General features: G+C 41.2%; 2 protein-coding genes and 2 long non-coding RNA genes across 6 annotated transcripts in view; 3 read left to right on the plus strand and 1 right to left on the minus strand.

Moving 5' to 3' along the window:
- Positions 1–1,015: 1,015 nt before the first annotated feature.
- Positions 1,016–3,715, plus strand: wu:fj16a03 (uncharacterized protein LOC335475 homolog). The gene is made up of 3 exons (XM_051395739.1): positions 1,016–1,184; positions 3,307–3,408; positions 3,510–3,715. The coding sequence occupies exons 1-3, from the start codon at positions 1,139–1,141 to the stop codon at positions 3,593–3,595; spliced, it is 234 nt and encodes a 77-aa protein (XP_051251699.1). The 5' UTR covers positions 1,016–1,138; the 3' UTR covers positions 3,596–3,715.
- A 308-nt stretch (positions 3,716–4,023) lies between these two features.
- Positions 4,024–24,564, minus strand: part of LOC127361214 (echinoderm microtubule-associated protein-like 4) — a 30,166-nt gene continuing 9,625 nt past the window's right edge. For 2 of the 3 annotated variants that reach the window (XM_051395644.1, XM_051395642.1), the window contains 19 exons: positions 21,017–21,042; positions 20,548–20,583; positions 19,819–19,942; positions 19,416–19,565; positions 19,264–19,333; positions 15,751–15,861; positions 15,499–15,594; positions 14,826–14,960; positions 13,263–13,398; positions 12,381–12,529; positions 11,729–11,854; positions 10,436–10,567; positions 10,282–10,349; positions 9,453–9,541; positions 9,257–9,354; positions 8,522–8,609; positions 8,286–8,384; positions 6,529–6,659; positions 4,024–6,335 (listed from right to left, as the gene is read on the minus strand). In XM_051395644.1, the coding sequence (XP_051251604.1) occupies positions 5,880–6,335; positions 6,529–6,659; positions 8,286–8,384; positions 8,522–8,609; positions 9,257–9,354; positions 9,453–9,541; positions 10,282–10,349; positions 10,436–10,567; positions 11,729–11,854; positions 12,381–12,529; positions 13,263–13,398; positions 14,826–14,960; positions 15,499–15,594; positions 15,751–15,861; positions 19,264–19,333; positions 19,416–19,565; positions 19,819–19,942; positions 20,548–20,583; positions 21,017–21,042 (2,320 nt within the window). In that variant the 3' untranslated portion in view covers positions 4,024–5,879. The remainder of the gene's footprint in view (positions 6,336–6,528; positions 6,660–8,285; positions 8,385–8,521; positions 8,610–9,256; positions 9,355–9,452; positions 9,542–10,281; positions 10,350–10,435; positions 10,568–11,728; positions 11,855–12,380; positions 12,530–13,262; positions 13,399–14,825; positions 14,961–15,498; positions 15,595–15,750; positions 15,862–19,263; positions 19,334–19,415; positions 19,566–19,818; positions 19,943–20,547; positions 20,584–21,016; positions 21,043–24,564) is intronic. The other variant, XM_051395643.1, reaches the window with a different exon arrangement.
- On the plus strand, positions 8,926–9,359 carry LOC127361267 (uncharacterized). The gene is made up of 2 exons (XR_007884148.1): positions 8,926–9,035; positions 9,135–9,359. It is a non-coding gene; the product is annotated as an uncharacterized LOC127361267 (long non-coding RNA).
- On the plus strand, positions 9,566–10,117 carry LOC127361259 (uncharacterized). The gene is made up of 4 exons (XR_007884135.1): positions 9,566–9,674; positions 9,753–9,867; positions 9,905–9,982; positions 10,020–10,117. It is a non-coding gene; the product is annotated as an uncharacterized LOC127361259 (long non-coding RNA).

Genomic DNA, 24,564 nt, shown 5'->3' on the forward strand with positions numbered 1-24,564 from the left:
TTGACAACAAATGGGGTCGACAACTCCGGAACTCAACCTCCTAGACGCTCGGAAATGGGCTCCTCCCCCATAATTTGACCACACTGAACACGCCAGAGCTGTCCCCGAGGCTCTACGACCTTCAGTTGCCGAGATACAGCCTTTTCAAACTTCAAAATACGTCAAAATACAAACCTGTCTAAATCCACTCCAAATGGCCTGAAACATGCTCCCAACCACTTTTTGAAAGATCCCATACTAGGCCGCTGACACTTAAAATTTTCATAATTCAACCATGCTGAATATGAAGGACTTGTCCCCGAGTCTCTACGACCTTCGGTTGCCGAGATACGGACTTTTCAATGTACAAAATGGGTGTAACTTTCGGACCACAAGTCCCACCCACTTGAGACCGACACCAATGGAAAGCCCATAGCGTGAAATCAGGGTATACACACTGGTTTCAAGTCTCTAGGATGTTCCTATCCAGAGTTATTCAATCTCAAAGTTTCCTGGCAGGGGGTGCCACCACTCCATAAATCTCTATACCTAAACACCCATGCTAATTTAGCTGTAAGGAGATAACAGTTGATTCATCAGTTGGCTTGGATCAGCAGAAACCTCCTGTATGGGATAAACAAGTTCAATTCAGTGTCCAAAGTATAGGAAAAACGCTGATACTGGCAACTGTCAGCCAATCATTGACCAGCCTGTCCTCAAACATGATGCTGAGTCATGGCTTAGCAGTAACACTGGCTAAATGCTAAATGGCTGCGTTACTGATAGCTTTTAACCAATTGGCTTTACAATGTGTCTCCCATTTACACACACAATACCATGCAAGGTGCTGGCCAACCATCAGGAGCATTTGGAGTTCACTGTCTAATCCCAGGGACACCTCGAAATGTGGACAGGAGCTTCAACACCAAGTCATGACTCAGCTAAATTTCAGACAGAGATTTTCTTTGGAGAGTTGGAACAGAACAAATTTTGGCAAAAAACTGCTTTTGTCAGAGGCAACATGAGTTCAGTTCAGTTTGTCTTCAGATTCGTTATCTGTTTGTTCACTTGTGTGTGTGTGTCAGCACAGGATAAAAGTCCAGCCTCCTCATTCTCATCTCCAGGTTTTGCTGAGTTAGAGCAACAGAAAAGTGGAAATATGAAGGTTTACCTGCTGCTGCTGCTGTTGCTGCCACTCTGTTCAGGTAAAGTGATACACTCACACAATCTATTGTTTAAAGTAAATGTACAATAACCAGGAATGGAAAGACTTTAACTTGGGTTTAATTAAGTTTTATGAGGGGTCATGATATTTATTTTAAAAAGAATACACAGTCTGCCTGTATCTTAGCATTTCATTAATTTATGTGGACAAAATGAAACTAAACTGTTTTTAAAGTCTAGATAATTATTTTAAGATTCAAGATTTAAGAGGTTTATTAACATATGTACAGTATAAACACAAGGCTAGTACGCACAATGAAAATCTAACTTTGCCCGACTTTCTGAGGTAACACACAAGTAGAATAGTAAGAACATAATAATTAGAAAAAATATAAAAGTTTTCAATATAAGAATTTTCAATAATAATTAAATATTATATAATAATAATAAATAACTTTTAGATCTAAACAGAATAAGGGCACATTGAAATTCTGAAAATAGCGACACTGACAGAGTTTTCATTCTGATCAACAGTTCATTCTGATCAACAGCCTCGTCCTGCATTAGAAAACTTCAAACAAAGAGCTGATAGAACAATAAGAAGAAAAAACGCTCATTCTATCAAATAGATTTGCCTATTTAGTCTGTAAAATCTTTTAAAATTATTTAAAAAATATCTAATACAGAGAATTGTCATCAGGATAATTGTCTTGAAATTCATCCAAATCATCACAGGAAAAATCTGCTGTTATTATCTCCTCACAGATTAATGAGCATGGGTGTTTCTCACAGGGGATATCCTGCTGAAGGAGTGGTGATGGTTGAGGTTGTTGAATCTGAATATATATGAAATATCCATAAATGTGTCGGTGAATCAGTTTAGGTTGGCAACCTGTGCTCTAGTGGAACAATATAACAGTACCAAAGCCTTCTGTCCAAAGCAACAACATATTATATTTCTATAGAATGGACTTTGCAACCTGTCCACTGATTATCAATTATAAACACCATACATTTCTCTGATGTACTGGCCTCCGACCAGCATTCACAAGCAATAGTAGTAAAAGATTAAAAGTATGCAGTAAAAAGCATGCTGTATTAAAACTACAGGTACAATTTACTTTAAACTTACTATAAAATATCTTATGTTATTAATAAAAAGTCTGACGATTATTATACAAATCTTTTTTTATGGATGTTTATTCCTGATATCGGGATACAGAGACTGAGCAAAGGTGTGTGTATTTGGGTTCTGACTGAGAAGAAGCTGTGTGATATTTGTGCTCAATCAGAGCTCATTATCTGAATTTATATATTACATTTATATGTGTAGTTATGTTCCTTTTTCATCAAGTTAGCATAGTTTTATCATGCTGCTTTAATCTGTTTTATTACAGACCTCATTAAGCAACTTCATTAATATAATACTGACAAAACCAAAGTAGTGACACATAAATACTGTTAAAGTATTTGCTAGCAGTTTTTGTTGTTCTGATTACAGACAGATATATCTCTCACAAATAATGAAGCCCAGTCACTCACAGATTTCTTATGAAGCTAACATTGAACTAGAAAAGTCACTACAACACATGGTGAGCAAATTACTCCCCCCCCCCCCAATACAGTCACATAAGTATTTTCTGTGCTAACTACAGGCACTACAGTAAACGTGGCATCAGCATCCTTGATCCTGGATACATACTGCAGCCACAAGTATAGATGTCTCTGGGCAGATGGACAGAGGTTAGCAGAGACGGGACTCTCTATTATCGCAGTCTCTGTGGACGCAGCTTCGGTTACATTAATTCTGTTCTGTCTGTCCTGAGGACATAGTCCCATCAGCTTGATGCTGCTGTTGGGCCCAAGAAGAGATAGCCAATGAGGAGTTAGCTTTAGCTTTGCCTTTAGTCATCCAGTCTTGCCCCACTTTGGCTGTTCTAAACATCAAACAAATACTAGCTCACTGTATGTGGAGAGACGCTCAGCCTGAGTTGTGTACGAGCAGCCATTTTGATTCTGGCTGGTATTGGAATATATTTAACCATTAAAACATGTCTCATGGATTAGACAGTTTTTTTTTTTGACAGTTGGAGAAGGTACGTATGGAGGCTTCCTCTATCTACAGATATGAATGAATCTCTCAGGTGTTTGTTTGTGTTGCAGCTGAGCAGCATTACATCAAGTGTTATGGTCAGGACTTCCTGATGGTCAACAACATGCTGCTGGATTGTACTAGCAGAGTCAAACAGGCCTGCTTCACCAGAAGTGAGTCCTCTACCTCTATAGAAGGAGACGCAGTAGCGTGATGAAAAGCACTCTATACTGACACCAGGCCCTTATGACGCATTTCCTGTTTGTTGTTGCAGATAACGGAGAAAAAGGCTGCACTCGGTTGGACAAATGCTCTGATCCTGGCTGGACCTGTTGCTACACCGACCTCTGCAATGCATGAGCCAATCACAGTTCACAGAACTCTATCATCAATTAATGCAGTGTGGTGTTGTTTCTGTTTGAGAAATAATGTGCAAAAATGGTTTTTGATTAAAATTAACTAAGTAAACTGCATCTGAAACCTGAAATCAAAGTAAAGTCATTGACATCCCAACAAGTACTCCTCAGATCCACCCGAGTGAACTCACACGATGGCTCACGCAGATTCCTGGCTGATGTCCAAATGTTGCATTCAGGGCAATCTGAATTCTGAGCTTTTTGCTTCTACGGATTACTTTACATACATTTTTCTTCATTATTAAAGACCTTGTTCAATATCAATATTATATATACACGACACTGAAAGCACAATACCTCCCCTTTAATATTTTTCGCTCTGACCCAGTCTCACCTGGACCATCATTGTTGCCATTACAATGCCAAACAGAATTTGATGAAAGTTTTCAAAACATTTATTTGCATTTTTTTGTTGAAATCTTCAGTACAGTCTGTCGTCTGACAGGAATGCATGAGAGAAGACATGATTGGCTCAAAACAGTCACATGAACACCGTCATCATCATCATCATCATCATGGGTATCAATGTTGTTAATGATTGCTGAAAAATAAACAAACACTTCCAGAAACTCCCACAAGACCCTGGCCCCTCCCACACGCTCCCTGTTACCCCGCCCTCCCTGAACGTCCAGGTGAGTCCCCGAACTCTGTACAAGCCCTTCAGAGAGACGAGTGTAGAAAAGATGAAGATATTAAAGATGAAGAGTATTAAAATGGAAAAAAAAACATGACCCCCCCCCCCGACATCATCATGACATTCAAAAGACATTTTGAACAGAAATGGTCCAGAAGAGACAAAAACAAATGTCATCAGCAGTCATTCAGTGAGTCACTGAAAACCAGCCAATCAGAAGAGAGGATCACACGTTTCCTGGGACCTGATTGGCTGAGAGATGTGAGTGTTGAATGTTTATTTGTACAGTGTAGATGAGGAGCTGCTGCCCCCCAGTGGTGAACAGAAATATACACAGGTATCTGCAGTATATACAAACACAGACAATCTATCAGAACCAGACGTCTCACTCGGACACAAACTCTGGATTCTGATCAGTTTTTACTCTGGAGCTTGACTTCATGTTTACAACTTCCTGTTTCCACCTGTTTACTTCCTGTTTCCTGTTATCAGTTTAACTCTGAAGCTCCACTGTCTCAGGGGACAGGTCCAAGAATTAACATGACTGGTTCTAACACATTTAAGACCTGAATCTGAATTGAGTGTGAAGCTCTGTGATTGGTTGTTAGTGAAATGCACCCTGGGAGTCGTAATTAACGTCCGCCTTAGCAAACCATATATTTTTCAGACATTTTTATTATCTATTATATTTTAGTTTGATGCCTCTCGGGCCATTCTTTCAAATTAAAAGCCTTTTATAGTACTTTCTTCCTTGGAGGGCTTTTATTGTGAAGGGTCTAACAGAAGTGTTGAGTTTGATAAGATTCAATCAATATTTAACTCTAAGCCGTCTGCAGCTTATTTTACATGATTCCTTTGATCAATAATTGGTAGGAACCAATAATTCATAATCATTAGACATTTTTCATCAAAACACAATAAAATAAAACAAGATTTTTAACCAAATTAAAAGAATAAGTTTTTTAAAGACTTGCAGATCCTTTCTGACACTTCTTGTTCAACTACTCTTATTGGAGGAGAGAAAGTTACCTGACACACGTGTGTGTGTGTGTGTGTGTGTGTGTGTGTGTGTGTGTGTGTGTCAGGTATCCTCCAGTCTCTGCTCAGGTAAATCAGACACTCCAGGTGTTTCAAACTGTGACATCAAGTTTGTTAAAACTGAAGGAACGTTTATTTTAACACACACACACACACACACACACACAGACGTACTTCTATACTTGTGAGGACCCTCGTTTACATAATACATGTTTTATCATTAACCACTGAGATCTCTGTATGTGTTTATATTGAGTCTCCATTACCAGTAGCTGAATTAGCTGTTAGCAGCCGTTAGCAGCCATTAGCAGTGTACCCATGGATGTACTGACAAACGGAAAAAAAACTATAAAACATGATGATTCTATTTTGTGGATTTCTGAATGTTTTACCAATACGTGTTGACATTGTATTAAACTCTTCATCCTAAGCTGAACCTAAACTCGATCCTAACTTTAAAACCAAGTCTGAACTGTCGAATAAACATTTACAAACACAGTGTCCCCTCTTTATAAAACCCTCCCTGGTCCTCACAAAGATAGTTGTACCCAAGCAGTCACACACTCACACACTCTCTGTTTATGAGGGGGGTGAGGGGGGGAAGGCCCTCGTCACTGGGCGTGGCTGTGTCGTCACTTGGCTCCAGACTGTCCTTCAGACTCACTGTGCTGTCCGAGGGGGGTGGGGTCGACTCGGAGCGGGGCGGGGTTAACTCAGAAATGGGTGGGGTTAACTTGGTTGGGGGTGGGGTGTCTGGGGAGGGTTCTTGGGTCCCGTTAGCCGTTGGGGGAGGGGCAGGGTCCTGTATGGACGGGGTGAAGATGGGGTCCGCCCGGTGGGGGGCAGAGTTAGAGAGGAGGCCGTCGGTGAGAGACAGCGAAGATTTCTCCACCAAACGCCACTGCATGATGCTGGTGTCCTTCCCCCCGGTTGAGATCAGGTGACTGTCTCGATAAAGGAAGCTGACATTGGTCACATGACTGCTGTGGGCGCTGTACTTATGGCTGGGAGCCTGCAGACACAGATTGATTGATTGATCCTTAGCTTGTTTTGTGTTAATCAGGATGTCAAGGGTGGCCGAAACATGATCAATATTGATCAACTGTGATTGTTTTTGTTGGATTGAAGAATTATTAAGATAATCAATGAATATGCACATTGCTTTCAAGTGTGTGTGTGTGTGTGTGTGTATGAGTGTCTCTCACCTTGGCAGTGGAGCACGGGTAGGCAAACAGGTGAACTTTACAGAAGTCGTCAGCCAGAGCAATCACCTTTCTGTTGTGAGATCTGATCAGAGCGTTGATGTCGGTGCCATCTGAACCCTCAGGCCACACACCTAATCCACAGATGTTGATTATTGAAAACACGGTATTGATTTCTATGATTGGATGTTACAGTGACTGTTATCAATTTGTTATTAACGATGTTCCCAAATAAAGACAGGTGATCCAATCAGACCAGTGCCGGCCCGTGGCATAGGCAGTATAGGCAAATGCTAAGGGCGCGGTCCATCTAGGGGGCGCCACAATGGGAGAAGAAGAAAAAAAAAGGTTAAACTTTCAATATTTTAATACTAAAACTAGTTGGTGCTATTATTTCTTAGTATGAAAAAAATAAACCCACATTAATTTAACTGCATAGCAAAGCCTTTTAAATAATAATAAGACTTTATTAAGCCCCCCCCCACACCTGCTCTCTGAGAGATGGTTGAGTTTTCCGACGTGACCCCAGAAACCATTAACAATGTCAAAACGACCAAAACTTTCTGGTGCCCAGGGAAGGAAAAAAAGAAGAGGAGGAAAACGCGACAAAGACAGAGGTAGAGTAAAGATAATGTGATGAAATGATTTGCCTGTTGCAGAACGATAGTAACCTTTAGCCTAACACGGTTTGCTAATCAATAAATAGCGTTAGCTCGTTTTAACGTCAGTTCGTGTTATGGAGGGGCCTATAATATATACAATACTCCCTCCTTATATTTCTCAGGGACATTTGTAAAGATTACATCTATTCAGTAGGTGTTTACATTTGTCTACATTTTTATTTTTATTTATTATTGGTTAGTCAAATGCTATTCCTTTCACACACCTTCATATATTAGAGTCGTAAGCCTTGTTTGTTGTGCTACAGTTCAGTATTGTCTAGTGTGTTTATAGTGTTAAACTTTACATCCATGTTAAAGTGCACATCATTAATGTTAATACATTCCCATATGTTATATTATACTGCAGTTTACTGCTTCTTTGCATTCTGCTTATCAGAATTTCACCGTAATGACAATAAGATTAAATCTAATCTAATTTGCATATCAGCACTGTCTATCATTCATGTACAGTACAGTGAAAGTAATGCATCTCTTAGGTTTTTCATTTTTATCGTTACATTTTATTCTTGGAATCATTTATTTTATTAGACTGTAACACCCAACGGTGTCACTTACTCCTTTTGTCTCTTCAGATGTGCTGTTGAAATATCTAAATCCACCTCCTGCTAATCCTGAGCCATCTACAGTCATCACCGCTTCAGCAGCATCAAGTTATCCTCCTGTCGCCTCCACCTCAGGTTTATCACTTGTATACAGTTTTTATTTTGTAGGTAGTTAAATTTTATACTTTGTGTGGGCTATTTATATTACATTTCTTGTATTATTTTTTTCTAATTTATTATTTTGTTGTTAACTGTTTTGATTGAGCAACTCGTTTCCCTAAAAATAAAATAAAATGTCAAAGACAAAGCTATTCAGTTTCTTGCGTGAGTATATGTATGTATATAACTGGCAGTGGAATTTACTGCGATGCAAGGGGGGCACCACCTAAAATCTTGCCTAGGGCGCCAAATTGGTTAGGGCCGGGCCTGAATCAGACTGAAATGAGGAACTGAGTTCTGAAACAAACATCACAGTTTACAGTCTATATCATTAAAACACACGCAGACACACACACACACACACAGGTGTACTAACCGAACACATGATACCCCAGTACGCAGGTGTACGTCGCCCAGTCGATGTCTTTACACTCTGAACGATTTCTGATCAGTTTACAACCATTTGGAACGTCCCCTGAAAATACACAACTGTTACTACACAAGTAGACTGTACAATAAGTACACAATACAATAAGTAAATTATAAGTACACAGTACTATAAGTACACAATAAGTACACAGTACTGCACTAGTGAAGTATCAGAGTACTCACAGTAGAGGATCTCATAGTCTCCAGAGTTGGACATGATGAAGTTGTTGTCAGGTGACCAGTCCAGGTGTGTGATGTAGCTGGAATGTCCCTGTGGAAACATTCAGGTAACTCATGAACACACCTTGACACACATAGTGTGCTTCAGGAGCAGTGCATTCTGGGATCTGCTAGGACACTGCGGTGAGTGTGTGATTTATTTCAGCTTCCTCAGAGTCTAACAGAGTCCTCGTACAGAAAACAGAAAGATCACCTGCTGCAGGTAGAACCGTGACTGCACACGCATGGCTGGAGTTGAATTAGTTTGAACTTTGTTACTATGACAACCACTGACAAGTACACAAGCACGTGGATGAGAGAGTAGGTTCTATAAGTTCTGTGTGTTCTGTATGTTCTATAAGTTCTATGTGTTCTATATGTTCTATGTGTTCTGTATGTTCTATAGGTTTTATGTGTTCTGTATGTTCTATAAGTTCTGTATGTTCTACATGTTCTATGTGTTCTGTATGTTCTATAGGTTTTATGTGTTCTGTATGTTCTATAGGTTTTATGTGTTCTGTATGTTTTATAAGTTCTGTATGTTCTACATGTTCTATGTGTTCTGTATGTTCTATAGGTTTTATGTGTTCTGTATGTTCTATAGGTTTTATGTGTTCTGTATGTTTTATAAGTTCTGTATGTTCTACATGTTCTATGTGTTCTGTATGTTCTAGGTCAGTAGTCTTTGGCCAAACTTACTGTGCACTTCCCGTATCGGCTGTACTTGCGTCCTCTCTCGGAGACGGTGTAGAGGTAAATAAAGTTATCATGAGATCCAACAGCCAACAGACTGCCATCTGCAGATACACAGAGAGGAGCATTGTGGGACATGTAGTTCACTTATCTCATAACGCTGTCATGGAAACACTCACTGATTTAACTTGACTCCACCCACCTACACAGAAACGCATCACTGACAGCTGCTCGTTCCCGTCAGTATGGATCGCCACTAGGTCAGTGGTCTCAGCATCCAGAACGTACCACCTAAGACAGGTAGATCAGTTAGACCATCAAGAGACAGGTAGACAATGTACCTGCAGATCTACAAACTATACGCAGATCTGTAGAGCTGTGTGCGGTTATAGATCTACAAATGATCCGTAGACCTGTGTGTGAGGTTATAGATCTATAAATGATCTGTAGAGCTGTGTGTGAGGTTATAGATCTATAAATGATCTGTAGAGCTGTGTGTGAGGTTATAGATCTATAAATGATCTGTAGAGCTGTGTGTGAGGTTATAGATCTATACATATTCTGTAGACCTGTGTGAGGTTATAGATCTATAAATGATCTGTAGAGCTGTGTGTGAGGTTATAGATCTATACATATTCTGTAGACCTGTGTGAGGTTATAGATCTATAAATGATCTGTAGAGCTGTGTGTGAGGTTATAGATCTATAAATGATCTGTAGAGCTGTGTGTGAGGTTATAGATCTATACATATTCTGTAGACCTGTGTGAGGTTATAGATCTATAAATGATCTGTAGACCTGTGTGTGAGGTTATAGATCTATAAATGATCTGTAGACCTGTGTGTGAGGTTATAGATCTATAAATGATCTGTAGACCTGTGTGTGAGGTTATAGATCTATAAATGATCTGTAGACCTGTGTGTGGGGTTATAGATCTATACATTTTCTGTAGACCTGTGTGTGTGGTTATAGATCTGTAAATGATCTCTAGACCTGTGTGAGGTTATAGATCTATAAATGATCTGCACTGACTTTCCTGAGTGCGTTCCTATGGCGACTACAGCTCCACTGGGATGGAAGTCAGCACAATGTCCATGTTCCTGAAGGAGAGAGAGTTGTCAATCATCTGTCAATAAATAATGAACCCACCAATCAGCTTTCAGCCAGTAACCCCCGGCAGTCTCACCTCCAGCGTGCGGCTCCATTGAAGACTGTGATCCATCGAGTTCCAGAGGCAGACTAGCCGGTCCTGAGCGCACGTCAGGAACATGTCTCTGGATGGATGAGTCGCTAAACCCCACAGCTCATCTGTGTGACCCTGAACACATCAGAACCCACAGATACTGTGACCCTGAACACATCACAACACGCAGATAATGTGACCCTGAATTCAATTCAGTTCAATTTTATTTGTATAGCACCAATTCATAAAGAAAGTTATCTCAGGACACTTTTCAAATAGAGCAGGGAGAGAGAGAGAGAGAGAGAGAGAGAGCAGAAGCAGAGGTAACGACAGAAGGACAGAGACAGAGACAGCAACGATGGGGGACAATGAGCAGTGATTATAGTAATAATAGTAACTGTAGTAATAATAATAGTAATAATAATAATAATAATAACAATAATATCAGTGATGTTCAGTGATGGCAGTCAAGCAGGACCATGGCAGGAGGCTCCACCAGGATCCATGAGAACCTGCGAGGCGAGAAAGCATAGGAACTCCGGGGAAGAAGTGAAGTTAGTAACATGCATTAATGGGACATGAATGAGTGCAGAAAGAGAGAGGAAGAGAGGAGCTCAGTGCACCATGGGAAATCCCGCGATAGTCTAGACCTATAACAGCATAAGGGATGGATCAGGACTCACTTGATCCAGCCCTAACTATAAGCTTTATCAAAGAGGAACGTCTTAAGCCTACCCTTGAATGTGGTGAGGGTGTCTGCCTCCAGAACAACAACTGCATGTTACTAACTTCACTTCTTCCCTGGAGTTCTTGTGCTTTCTCGTCTCGCAGGTACTCATGGATCCTGGTGGAGCCTCCTGCCATGGTCCTGCTTGACTGCCATTGCTAATATCACTGATATTATTGTTATTATTATTATTATTACTATTATTATTACTATTGTCACACTCTCTCTCTCTCTCTCTCTCTCTCTCTCACCCCAACTGGTCGAGACAGACGACCACCCTCCTAGAGCCGGAGGATCTGTCCTAGGTTTCTGCCTTTTAACAGGCAGTTTTTCCTTGCCCTTGTCGCCAAGGTCTTGCTCATGGTGGTACTGTTGGGTCTCTGTAAATAATGTTATAAAGAGTTTGGTCTAGACCTGCTCTATTTGAAAAGTGTCCTGAGATAACTTCTGTTATGAATTGGCGCTATACAAATAAAACTGAATTGAATTGAATTGAATCACAACACAAAGATACTGTGACCCTGAACACAGCAACATGCTGACATGATGATGATGTCATGTGGTCTCACCTGAACCTCCACCAGGAAGCCGTCATTGAAGGTTCCTCTCAGGATGAAGTTACGAGACGTCCCAACCAGAAACTCGTCCCCCTTCCCCTCAGACACAGCTCTAATGGTTCCGTACTGATCTGGGACCTGAAGGTGCACACCGACATGTGACCCCAATATTAATATTATTCTTTCTCTTACTTCTGTTTGGGGTAATCATGTTCTAACCTTTAGAACTACAGTACCCAAAATGCTTTGGAGGATGTAAACAGGGACTGATACTGATACTGGGTCTGATACTGATACAGGGTCTAAAACTAGGACTGATACTGATACTGGGTCTGATACTGGGACTGATACTGATACAGGGTCTGATACTGATACTGGGACTGATACTGGGACTGACACTGGGACTGATACTGATACTGGAACTGATACTGGGTCTGATACTGGGACTGATACTGATACAGGGTCTGATACTGATACTGGGACTGATACTGGGACTGACACTGGGACTGATACTGATACTGGAACTGATACAGGGTCTGATACTGGGACTGATACTGGGACTGACACTGGGACTGACACTGGGACTGGGATTGATCCTGATACTGATACTGATATCTAAATATAAATATGAACGTGTGTACAGGCGTGTGTATGTGTGTGTTACCTCGATGTCACGGTCGGCTCGCAGTTCGTGGTCCCACAGAATGATTTTTCGGTCTTTTCCTCCTCCGGTCAGCAGAGTGCCGCTCCTCATCTCACACATACAGAACACGCTGCCCTCGTGACCTTTGACCTGCCGACTGATCTGAAATGCTACACACACACACACACACACACACACACACACAGGTGAGTCACACGTGTCCTCTGGAGGAAATTGTTTCATTATATTAATGTCTCATATTGAACTGCTACAGGGTGTCCATGTGTTCTCTGTATGTTTCTGGAGATTCTGTGGACAATAAAGTTGTGTTTGAGTCCTATGTGTTCAGGTGTAGTTCCTGCAGCAGCCAGCAGGGGGCAGCAGATCACACAGAAAAAAACACTTCCTGTTTCTTCAGGTTTCCTGTTCAAACAAATGTGCTGCTGCAGGCGATTTTATTAAACCTAATTTGTTGTGTTTATGAAATGAGATCAGATCTTTAAACCCTGAACATGAACTGAACTGAGTCCTCTGACAGACCTCAACATGTTCCAGCTGTCTGACTCTGATCTGATTCAGGAGAAAAACGGTTACGTTTTGGCATCACTCCTCTTTAAACCAGATGAACAACATATCACTAAAACCATTACTGAAAGTGGGCCACACACACACACACACACACACACACACACACACACACACACACACACACACACACACACAGCCTCTGGTGTTCTTCTCTGTAGTTTAAATATGTATTTATTATTCATCTAGATTTCATACAAATTACAGTTAGACTTTGTCAGAAGACAATAAGGTCACACTGCAAAGCTCAGCACGTTTTATTGTTCAGATCTGATTTCTTTCTCTGCACATTATTAATTAAACGTGGTCCTTCCTCACCTCTGGGTCCCTTCCCGGTGGGGGTCTCAGCGGAGCTCCTGGTCCAGACCAGAAGGATTCCTCCAGAGTCTCCGGTCAGGATGTCACCGGTACTCAAGAAGGCTAGACACTGAATGAACTTCGGCTTCTCATATTTCTGAAAACGCGACAAGAAACTTTAATATACATTATACATTATTATAATATATGTATGCAATATATATTATATAATAGTATTATAATTAATAAATGTATATAACAATACTTTATATAATTAATATATGTATACTGTACCGTAAAACTTCTAATAACCGGTATTATTCGGGCCTTTGTTAGGGGCCGGCGTCTATTTGGGACAGGCCTTTAATTCCTAAAACTACTGCTTCTTTTCAGTTTGTTAATTTCAGCTCGTACTTTTTTCTCGGTGCCGCCACCATGACACTGAACGGCAGCCGGCGTACAGACAGCGAGCAACAGACTTCACATGATAATAATCACAGCTCGGATTAATTTAATATAACACTTTGTTCTGATGGACCCTGATGGACTAAAGGAATATAAATAATGGAGGAACGGACCCTACAGACTTTATTATCCGCTGAGTCTGAATGAACTTAAAACTTTAATGGTCATAGTTTCAGTAAAATGAAGGATTGAACTGTGGAGAATCTGACTGATCCAGCATCTCGCTGATCTCACTGCAGCTCTGTGGTGTTTTTCTTGTTTAGTTTCTGGTTTTACTTTTACAGTTTGCTGGTTCATGGTTCTATAAACACAACGAAAATTCTGTTTGAGTCTGATTTTACTGTTTCAGGAGAAACATGGAAACTCATTCTAATTGATCTGAAGTCTGCTGGTTCTGAAATAACAGTCTGAAATCAAACTGTAGCTGCAGGTTTGACAAGTTAACATTTAATCTGAAGGTTTGTTCCTTTGTGTTGAGGCGGGTGGAGCTTCCTGTTCGTCTGCAGATCAAATTCCTCACATTCACTTAGTTTTTGCTCCACCAAACTTCATTCATATTTTATCGATTTAACACTCTAATGGAGTAAACAACACTCAGTCAGTATTTGTTTAATTAAAGTTTCTCTCTCTAACTCACTTCGGTTCAGAAATCCATACATCTAATTAATCAGTTAAGGGTGCTTTTCATTTGTTTTCCTTTTGCCCTTATCAATAATAATCAATTAGAGTGATCTCTCCTATCTTCTATATGATATCATTATGTTTAATGAAGGAACTTAAACAGGATAGTCAAACATGGAAACAGATAAAACCCACAGCATGTAAAAGGGTAAAAAAACTGCACTTATATAGCGCCTTGCTAGGCTTTGGACCACTCAATGCGCTGTACACTACAGCCACACTCATTCACACACACTCATACACTGATGCACAGTATCTGGAGCAGTTTGGGGTTCAGTGTCTTGCTCAAGGACACTAGAGGACTTGGGAATCGAACCAACAACCTTCAGAGTAGTGGACGGCCTGCTCTACCTCTGAGCCACAGCCGCCTATGGTGGTAAATGTTAATCAATAAAAATTCTATTATTAATAATAGTGATAAAAAAATGGTCTCCTCACCCCAAAGATTCCCTGTTTACGAGCCAGCGAGTTCCCAGTCCAGGTCCAAAAGAAGATGTGGGACTTTCCACAAGTGACAATGGTGTTGGGGTCGGTAGGGTGGAACTCCACAGCCAGGACCACCTCATTAGTGGTCTGAAACACACACCAGTTGGAACCAGTTTCACTCAGAAACAAGTAAGAGCCGATAGGAACCAGTGCTGGTTTTTAACCTCTAATGATTATAATGATATATGTGTAGATATGATTTCAGTGTTTCCTCTATGTTGATTTTGGAGCTGCTGCCCACCGCTGTTAAATTTCTGCCGCCACGGTATCAGAAATGGGGCAGACGCACAATGTAGTCCCGGTTGCCTTTTAAATGATCCTGCCGACATAATGCACCCCCGTTAGCTGCCGCTCACATTGCAATTTAACAACAAGTAGAACTACTCAGAGGTTATTGGGGCTGTCCAGTTTAACTCCACATACTGTTGTGTTGATGTAGCTTATTGTCAAAACGTTCGCTTTCTTCCAAGTCGACTATTAAACTAACAGCTCCACCAAAAACGTCTGCCGCCACTGCTAAAAACAATCGTAGAGGAAACACTGTGATTTATATATATTATCATGTAATGTAATACATTTATTGATATAATGTGTTGTATTGTTGTTTTAAGCAGTCACGGTCAACCTTGATCTCAGCGATTTTCGACTTCTTCTGCCAATCCCAAACTGTCAACATGTGATCATTACAGTCGTCAATAACACTCAGGTGCTGACCAGAGTCCTAAAAGAGAGGCACAGAGACAGAAGTGAGACAGATAATATCTACTCAGTGATCAAAGGACATTTCAGCAGAGTCGGAATATGAACTCTTATGATGTATAGAACAACAGGATCTATATAGACTACAGTTCCCATGATGCACCCGGGTAATACTCACAGCTTTGGAGAAAGCCAGAGAGCCGACACCTCGCTCGAATGTTCCCAAACCGACGACCTGCAGAGTCGACAGACTGACACTATCCCAAATACGAACATGAGGCTGCAGCGCCTGAATGCAAAAAAAAGTTCAGTTTTAGCCCAGTTTTACAAAAATCACACTTTATATATATATATATATATATATATATATATATATATATATATATATACCCTATATATATATATATTCAAGAGTTTTATTGTCACATACACAGAAGAAACACAGTTTTAGAACCATACAATGAAATTACCATAAAATTTAAATAGAACTCAAAGTGCACCGTGTACATGTAGTTGGAAATAAAAGAAAAAAAAAGAAACCTGAGTTGAATAAGGTGCTCTGTGCCTCATAGTTATACATACATATATTTATTCAATTCAGTTTTATTTGTATAGCACCAGTTCACAACAAAAGATATTTCAGGATATACCCCCCCCCACTGACAGGAGCCATGATAACCAGATAACCAGTGTTACTGTCAGTGGTCACAGTGTTGGGGCTGATCAATAGATATACACATATAAATATAGATATGTGTATGTATATATGTATATTTATTACCCCCCTAGAACACTGCGTTCTCTGAATGCAGGGCTACTTGTGGTTCCTATAGTCTCTAAAAGTAGAACAGGAGCCAGAGCCTTCAGTTACCAAGCTCCTCTCCTGTGGAACCAGCTTCCAGTTGTGGTTCGGGAGGCAGACACCCTCTCCACATTTAAGAGTAAGTTTAAGACGTTCCTCTTTGATAAAGCTTATAGTTAGGGCTGGATCAGGTGAGTCCTGAACCATCCCTTAGTTATGCTGCTATAGGTCTAGACTATCGGGAGATTTCCCATGGTGCACTGAATTCCTCTCTTCTCTCTCTCTCTCTCGTTCTGCACTCATTCATGTCCCATTAATGCATGTTACTAACTTCACTTCTTCCCCAGAGTTCTTGTGCTTTCTCGTCTCGCAGGTTCTCATGGATCCTGGTGGAGCCTCCTGCCATGGTCCTGCTTGACTGCCATTCCTAATATCACTGATATTATTGTTAGGGACCAAGCCAGTGTCAAACACTGTGAGGTCTCTTTTGTTTTTGCTATGTCTATTATTACGCTTCGCCCCTTTCACTGCATTTTTGAGCCCCTGAACATATACATCGGATGAATTTTATTTGGCAAAGTGGTCAGGCCTAGTGAAAAATTGGATGTTCTATGCGACACATTTGGCTCGGCCACTAGGTGGCGCTACTATTAAGAAAAGTAGGTTTAGGCTAATAACTCCCGCATTGTTTGTCTCACATTCAAAAACCTTATATCCACGCGTTCGGTGAATGGAGCTGAATCTCCCCATATAGGCCACGCCCACGCCTATAATTTGTTTTCGCTACAGTGCGAAAATGTCCATGCACAACGTTCAGCGTTCCGTCTACACGTTTGTTTTTTTTATCCGATTTGCATGAAACTTTTCGCGTAGCATCTGGGGACCGTCCTGGCATAAAAAGTAATTTTAATAATTTTGATATTTCAAAACAGAAGCACATTATAAAATTAACACTTCCTGTTGATTTTTCGTCAAAAAAGGAAGTGGGGCCTTTCTCCACATTGGTATGTCTGATTGACACCAACCTTGGGTCAATAGTTCCTTATGTCTTCATTAGGCATTGTGCACAATTTCAGGCCATCACCACAAGGTGGCGCTCTTTAAACTGAAGAAGTTTATATCTCCATATTGGCACGTGTGATTAAAACTATGATAAAAACTTGGTACGATGATTGCCCATGGCTCCCTGAGGCTCACTTAAAAAGGAGGTAAAAAAACACGCCACTGGGTGGCGCTCTGGTGGCAGGGTAAATCACTCTCCGGAGACTGTAATAGTTATGAATATGAAATTCACAGGACACGTGTAGACTGGTGCCTGTTTGTCGTGTCTGTAGCGCCCCCTACAGTATTTCAACAAAGCAGCCCCGACGCCACGTTTCATCAATGTGTATGAAACGGTAGGCATGTGTAACGTGCCGAGACCTACAGAAAAGCCTCTTGGACCCATGCCCCAAAACCCACAGGAAGTGGGCTATTTTCATTTTCATTTTCACTCTCGGCTGCCATTTTGTTTGTTTGTCATTTTAACTTCTTTGCCTTGTATTTGAACAAACTCCTCCTAGGGAATTTATCGGCTCTGCTTCAAAATTGGTCAGTACAGTCAAAAAATGTTGCTGACTGAACGCCGTGCTATATGCGACTGTACGGTGAAGGGCATGTCCGTGGCGTGCCGTCAAAGTTGGCCATTTTGAATCGAATGTCAAGCTATGATGCCATTTCCGGCATTTCAGGGCTCCTATTTTAACTAACTCCTCCTACAGGTTTTATCGGCTCGACTTCAGATTTGGTCAGCACAGTCAAAAAAAGTTGCTGACTGAATTTGTGCATGTACGTTGAAGGGTCGAAGTCAGCCTTCTAAAATTTTTTGTCATTTTCTGCAATTTGTCATGTTTTATTTGAACTAACTCCTCCTAGGGAATATATCGGATCAATTTCAAAATTGGGCAGTACGATCAAAACAAACTGTAGATGAAAAGTTGCGCTATTTGTGACTGTACGTTAAACCTCGTGCCAGTGACGACTTGTCAAATTCAGCCGATTTGCCATAAAACAGTACTCATAACTTCAGTGTGCAATGTCCAATCTCCAATAAACTTCATATATTCTGTAACAGTCTCTCCCTGAACACGTCCTACGTGGTCCAATCTCAATGAAACTTCACTTGTTTGATAAGAGTCCCGCCCTGAACATGTCTATGACAATATTCAGACATAGTGATATAACATCACCTACTGGCAACAGGAAGTAAGTGCTATGTGGCGATTTTGAGCTGATTCATGTGAGATTTTCATGTTGTGGTCCACACGTGTTACGATCGCATGTGACGCGGCAGCACCACGCCCCGAGTTGCGTGGAGTGCGAGGTCCCACCCAACGCTGTTTGCAGCTTTAATTATTATTATTAATATTATTATTACTACAGTTACTATTATTACTATTGTCACTGCTCATTGTCCCCCATTGTTGTTGTTGTCATCATCATCTTCTTCATGTTCAACATCATCACTCACTACAATTAGTGTAGTTGTTGCTACTGTTGTTGCTGTGCAGTTGTCTGTCTGTCTCTCTCTCTCTCTCTCACCCCAACTGGTCGAGGCAGACGACCACCCACCTAGAGCCGAAGGGTCTGTCCTAGGTTTCTGCCTCTTAACAGGCAGTTTTTCCTTGCCCCCCGTCGCCAAGTGCTTGCTCATGGTGGTACTGTTGGGTTTCTGTAAATGTTATAAGGAGTTCGGTCTAGACCTGCTCTGTTTGAAAAGTGTCCTGAGATAACTTCTGTTATGAATTGGTGCTATACAAATAAAATTGAATTGAACTGAAATGGAATTATGCATATAAATATATGTATATGATGACTACAAATATAGATTGTTGTTCTGTGTGTCCTCACCCGTCCGTCTTTGTCCACTCCTGCAATCTGTCCCGTAGCGATTCGGATCTTATCAGGATGGATGGCCAAACTAACGGAGAGAGACACAGATTTGATGTCACAGATGTGTGAGCACAAAGCAGCCAATAGGAGAGCAGCAGATGATTTCTCACCATTTGACACAGTCGGTGTGTCCGAGGTAATGTCTCTGAGTGCGTTCTTCGTAATTAAACAAAGTGACGACAGAGGCGATAAAGTACACGATCTCTCCGGTTGGTAGGAGGTAAACGTTGGCTCTGCAGTCTCTGCCGCGGTATCCATACCTACAGGAAGTCAAGGATGCACCTGGAAAACACCTGGAGTTCTACTGAGATGAAGGTTTACTGAGGATCTACTAGTCTATGGAGGTCTACGGAGGTCTAAATAACCTCTATAATAACAATAAATAAGTGTCTCTCTCTGTCTGTCTCTCTGGTAAAGGTTAACTCTAACCCGCTCAAGGCTACTGTCTAGACCTGCTTGTTTTATGAGAGTGGTCTTTCTTATTGTCCTCCCTGTGTACTGTGTGAAGGATACACCCACTCCAGCTTGAGTCGTTCTGAAGGAAGTTCTGTCCGAACCTCCTCGTAGTTGTCCACGTCTGAAGGGATGAACATGGTGATGGGTCGACCGCGCATGAACATCTTAATGTGGTTCCCCTCTGAAACAGCAGACAGACACACAGAGACCAACAGTGAAGCTAACAAACTGAGCTCAAAGCTTCTGCTGATGCATTAAAAACCAAACGACAGTCAGACACACAGGTGAGGGACAGGTGAGGAAGCACTGATGCCATGCAGGTGAGGCAGGTGAACCAGATCAGACAGAAACACCTGCCGTGTTGTTGTTTACCTCCATAGAATCAACAACCTGCCAATCAATGTGAGGCTGCGCACAGCAGCGCCCAATGACATGCTTGACTTTAAGGTGGTGGGCGGGGCTTCTGTTTATGTCAGTGACTGGTCTAATTGATTTCAGGTATCACCTGTTCAACCATCTATGGAGGTAAAACACAGCAGGGGGCAGGGGCACAGACAGGTGTGACATCACCTTATCAGTCTGAAGGAGAGAAAGAGCAGGTGTGTGAGCGGGGCTGACGGCGTAAAGCAAGAGAGAGAGAGAGAGAGAGAGAGAGAGAGAGAGAGAGAGAGAGAGAGAGAGAGAGAGACACAGGTGATTGGTCCAGAGAAGAAACAGTAAGTGCGAGTTCAACTGCTGTTAGCATGTTAGCCTACTAGCTCGCTCCGACGACTCATCAGGACTTACCAGCTTGGCTGTTTTTCTCTCGGGTCGACATTTTGGCTGATTTGAGACAAAGACATTGTCACTCAACAACAACAAAAACAACACATAACAAAAACACCACATACGATACCACAAACAAAAAATACTTACAACAACACAAACAACAACATAAACAGCAACAAAAACAACCACAAACAACAACATAATAAACTCCAAAAATAACAGACAACATAAACAAAAACCACACAAACACAAACACAAAGAAAAGCAATAACACATACAACAATACAAACAATAACAACAATATCACGTGTCAGAGTCATTCAGGAGAACAAAAACTGAAGAGGATTCCTGCTGAATGGTTTTAAATGTGTCAGACGCTGTTTGTCTACTGCTGGCTTCTTATTGGCTGTTACAAATGATGATGAGGATGATGAGGATGAAGACTATGGTACCTTGATGATGAAGATGAGGATAAATATATATTTACCTTGACTGACCACCGGGTCTTTGTGTCTGAAATGGCAGAAGGAAACAAACATCTCACTCTGGGTTTCTGATTCAGAATGAAAGACTGTTGATCAATCAATCAATCAATCAATCAATCCATCAATGAAAGTACTTGGTCGGCACTAACAGTATACAGACTGATATATTGATCAGCACTAACACTGTGAGCACTGGACTCCCTGACTGGTCCCAGACCAACAGACTGCTCTGCACTGTGTTCTGACCCCTTTCTATCAGAATCGGCATGAACTGTTTCAGCAGTTTGAGCTACAGTAGCTCGTCTGTTGGATCAGACCACACAGGCCAGCCTTCACTCCCCACCTGCATCAATGAGCCTCGGCCCCCCATGACCCTGTCTCCGGTTCTGTTCCTTCCTTGGACCACTTTTGATAGGTACTGACCTCTGCAGACTGGGAACCCCCCACAAGAGCTGCAGGTTTGGAGATGTTCAATTCAATTCAATTCAATTTTATTTGTATAGCGTCAATTCATAACAGAAGTTATATCAGGACACTTTTCAAATGTTCTGACCCATCACAATGTGGTTCTTGTCAAAGTGGATCAGATCCTCACGCTGTCCATTTTTCCTGCTTCTAACACATCAACTTTGTTCACTGTCTGCCTGATATACCCCCCCCCCACTGAGGGCTCTGTCCTGGGGCCCCTTCTCTTCATCATCTACCTCCTTCCCCTTGGCAATATCTTCCGCAAATACAACATCCATTTTCATTGCTACGCGGATGACACCCAGCTCTACCTCTCCAGCAAACCCAAGCGGCTCTCTTATCCAGAAATATGGCGAAGTTTATTTCTAAAACCTGACAGTCCACAGTTGGGACCAGGAAGCAGAGCTGCTGTCTTACACACTTCTCTGCGCTTTCTTTAGAACAGTCACCCACCCAAAACCCCATAGAGACTGTGTCTGTCCCCCGACGACCGAAATTACTTAAAGAAATAAAAACAAGAGGAGTTCAACATAAAAATCTAATAAAATTAAAACCAACTCCTCAGTAGCACAAAATAAGAGAATGAAATGTGGGCTGTTAAATATCAGGTCTCTGTCTTCAAAAGCTGTTTTAGAGAATTAATTAATATCAGATTATGATATTGATTTACTTTGTCTTACTGAGACCTGGTTGTCCCACGAGGAGTATGTTAGCCTAAATCCACCCCCCCAGTCATATTAATACTCACATTTCTTGAGGCACAGGCCGAGGAGGTGGAGTGGCAGCCATATATGATTCGAGCGTTTTAATGGACCCTAAACCTAAACTAAATTATAATTCATTTGAAAGCCTTGTTCTTAGTCTCTCTCACCCAAACTGGAAAACACTGCAGCCAGTTCTATTTGTTATAGTGTACTGCGTTCCTGGACCGTACTCTGATTTTATGTATCAAGTTTAGTCCTTAAATCAGATAAAGTAAATATTGTAGGTGATTTTAATATTCATGTGGATGTTAACAATGACAGCCTTAGTAACGCATTTATATCATTAATAGACTCAATTGGCTTCTGTCAGAGTGTAAATAAACCAACTCCTTGTTTTAATCACACTCTTGACCTTGTTCTATCATATGGCATTGATATTGAACATTTAATAGTCTTCCCACATAATCCTTTCCTATCTGACCATTATTTAATAACTTTTGAATTCATACTATTAGATTATAAACCATTAGGCAAAACTTCCTACAGCAGTCCTATAACAACTTTAGTCCCTCCGAAATTGATAATCTTGTCGATAGTGCTGCAGGCTCACTACGATCAACATTAGACTCTATCGCTCCTATAAAAAGGAAATTATTAAAACATAGGAGACGAGCACCGTGGTACAACCACCAAACCCGCCAGTTAAAGCAAATAGCTAGGAAATCTGAAAGGAAATGGCGCTCTTCCAAATTATCAGACTATCGCTCAATTTGGCAAGATAATCTTAAAACTTATAGAAAGGCCCTCCGTAATGCCAGAGGAGCCTATTACTCAGCACTAATAGAAGAAAATAAGAATAACCCTAGGTTCCTCTTCAGCACTGTAGCCAGGCTGACAGAGAGCCACAGCTCTATTGAGCCACATATCCCCATAAACTTAAGTAGCAATGACTTTATGAGCTTCTTCCATAATAAAATTATTACTATTAGAGAGAAAATTAATCACCAACTGCCATCAACAGTTATCAGTGGCTCTCCAAGTTCAGGGACTTTTGCTAATGTAAACTTAGATATATATTTAGACTGTTTTTCCGCTATCAGTTAACTTCAATAATTTCTTCATCAAAGCCATCAACCTGTCTATTAGACCCGATCCCAGAGAACTTCTGTTATGAATTGCCGCTATACAAATAAAATTGACTTGAAAATTGAATTGAATTCCACTCTCCCACCTTCCTCCCTTACTGGCTGCTTCACCGAGCTTAAATCCTGGTTCTCCTCCAACTTCCTCAAACTTAACAGTGATAAAACAGAATTTCTTCTCATTGGCACTAAATCAACTCTCTAAAAAGCTGACAGTTTTATTAATCGCCTCCACCCTTCCCTTTCAATTCAATTCAATTCAATTCAATTTTATTTGTATAGTGCCAATTCATAACAGAAGTTATCTCAGAACACTTTTCAAATAGAGCAGGTCTAGACTGAACTCTTTAAAACATTAATTACAGAGACCCAACAGTACCACCATGAGCAAGCACTTGGCGACAAGGGCAAGGAAAAACTGCCTGTTAAAAGGCAGAAACCTAGGACAGATCCTCCGGCTCTAGGTGGGTGGTCGTCTGTCTCAACCAGACGACCACCCACCTAGAGCCTTTCTCCCCACTCCACTGCCATTCTTGTACACAGCCTTGTCACCTCCTGCATCGACTACTGCAACTCCCTTCTCTTCGGCCTACCTCACAAATACCTCCATAAATTTTAACTGGTTCAGAATCATCACCAGAACCCCCTCCATCCACCACATCACCCCTGTTCTGCAGCAACTCCACTGGCTCCCGGTCAAACTCTGCATACACTTCAAAATCCTCCTGTTTACGTTCAAGGCCATCCACAACCTTTCCCCTCCTTATCTGTCCGAACTCCTCCACATCGCCACCCCTTCCCGTTCCCTCAGATCTGCCTCCTCTGTCCACCTCTCTGTCCCTCCCGCCCGCCTCGTCACCATGGGGAGCAGGGCTTTCAGCTGCTCTGCCCCCCAACTCTGGAACTCACTCCCACTGCACCTCAGGAACCTGGACTCTCTCACACTCTTCAAATCAAGACTAAAAACACACCTATTAAGAACTGCATACCCCACTTAACTATCTACATTGTCTTTTCTCATCTGTTTCTTATTTCTTACTGTTTTTATTTTTTATGTGTTGTACGGTGTCCTTGAGTGCCCAGAGAGGCGCCTTTAAATAAAATGTATTATTATTTATTATTATTATTATTAAAGTGCTTCACTGAGCTGAAATTGAACATTTCAAACTAAAACACTAAGCAAAATAAAACATTTCCAAATAAAAGTTCGATAAGAAACGTTGTTGACCCGCTCAC

This window comes from Dicentrarchus labrax, unplaced genomic scaffold (assembly GCF_905237075.1).
Source record: "Dicentrarchus labrax unplaced genomic scaffold, dlabrax2021, whole genome shotgun sequence".
Taxonomy (NCBI): Eukaryota; Metazoa; Chordata; class Actinopteri; family Moronidae; genus Dicentrarchus; species Dicentrarchus labrax.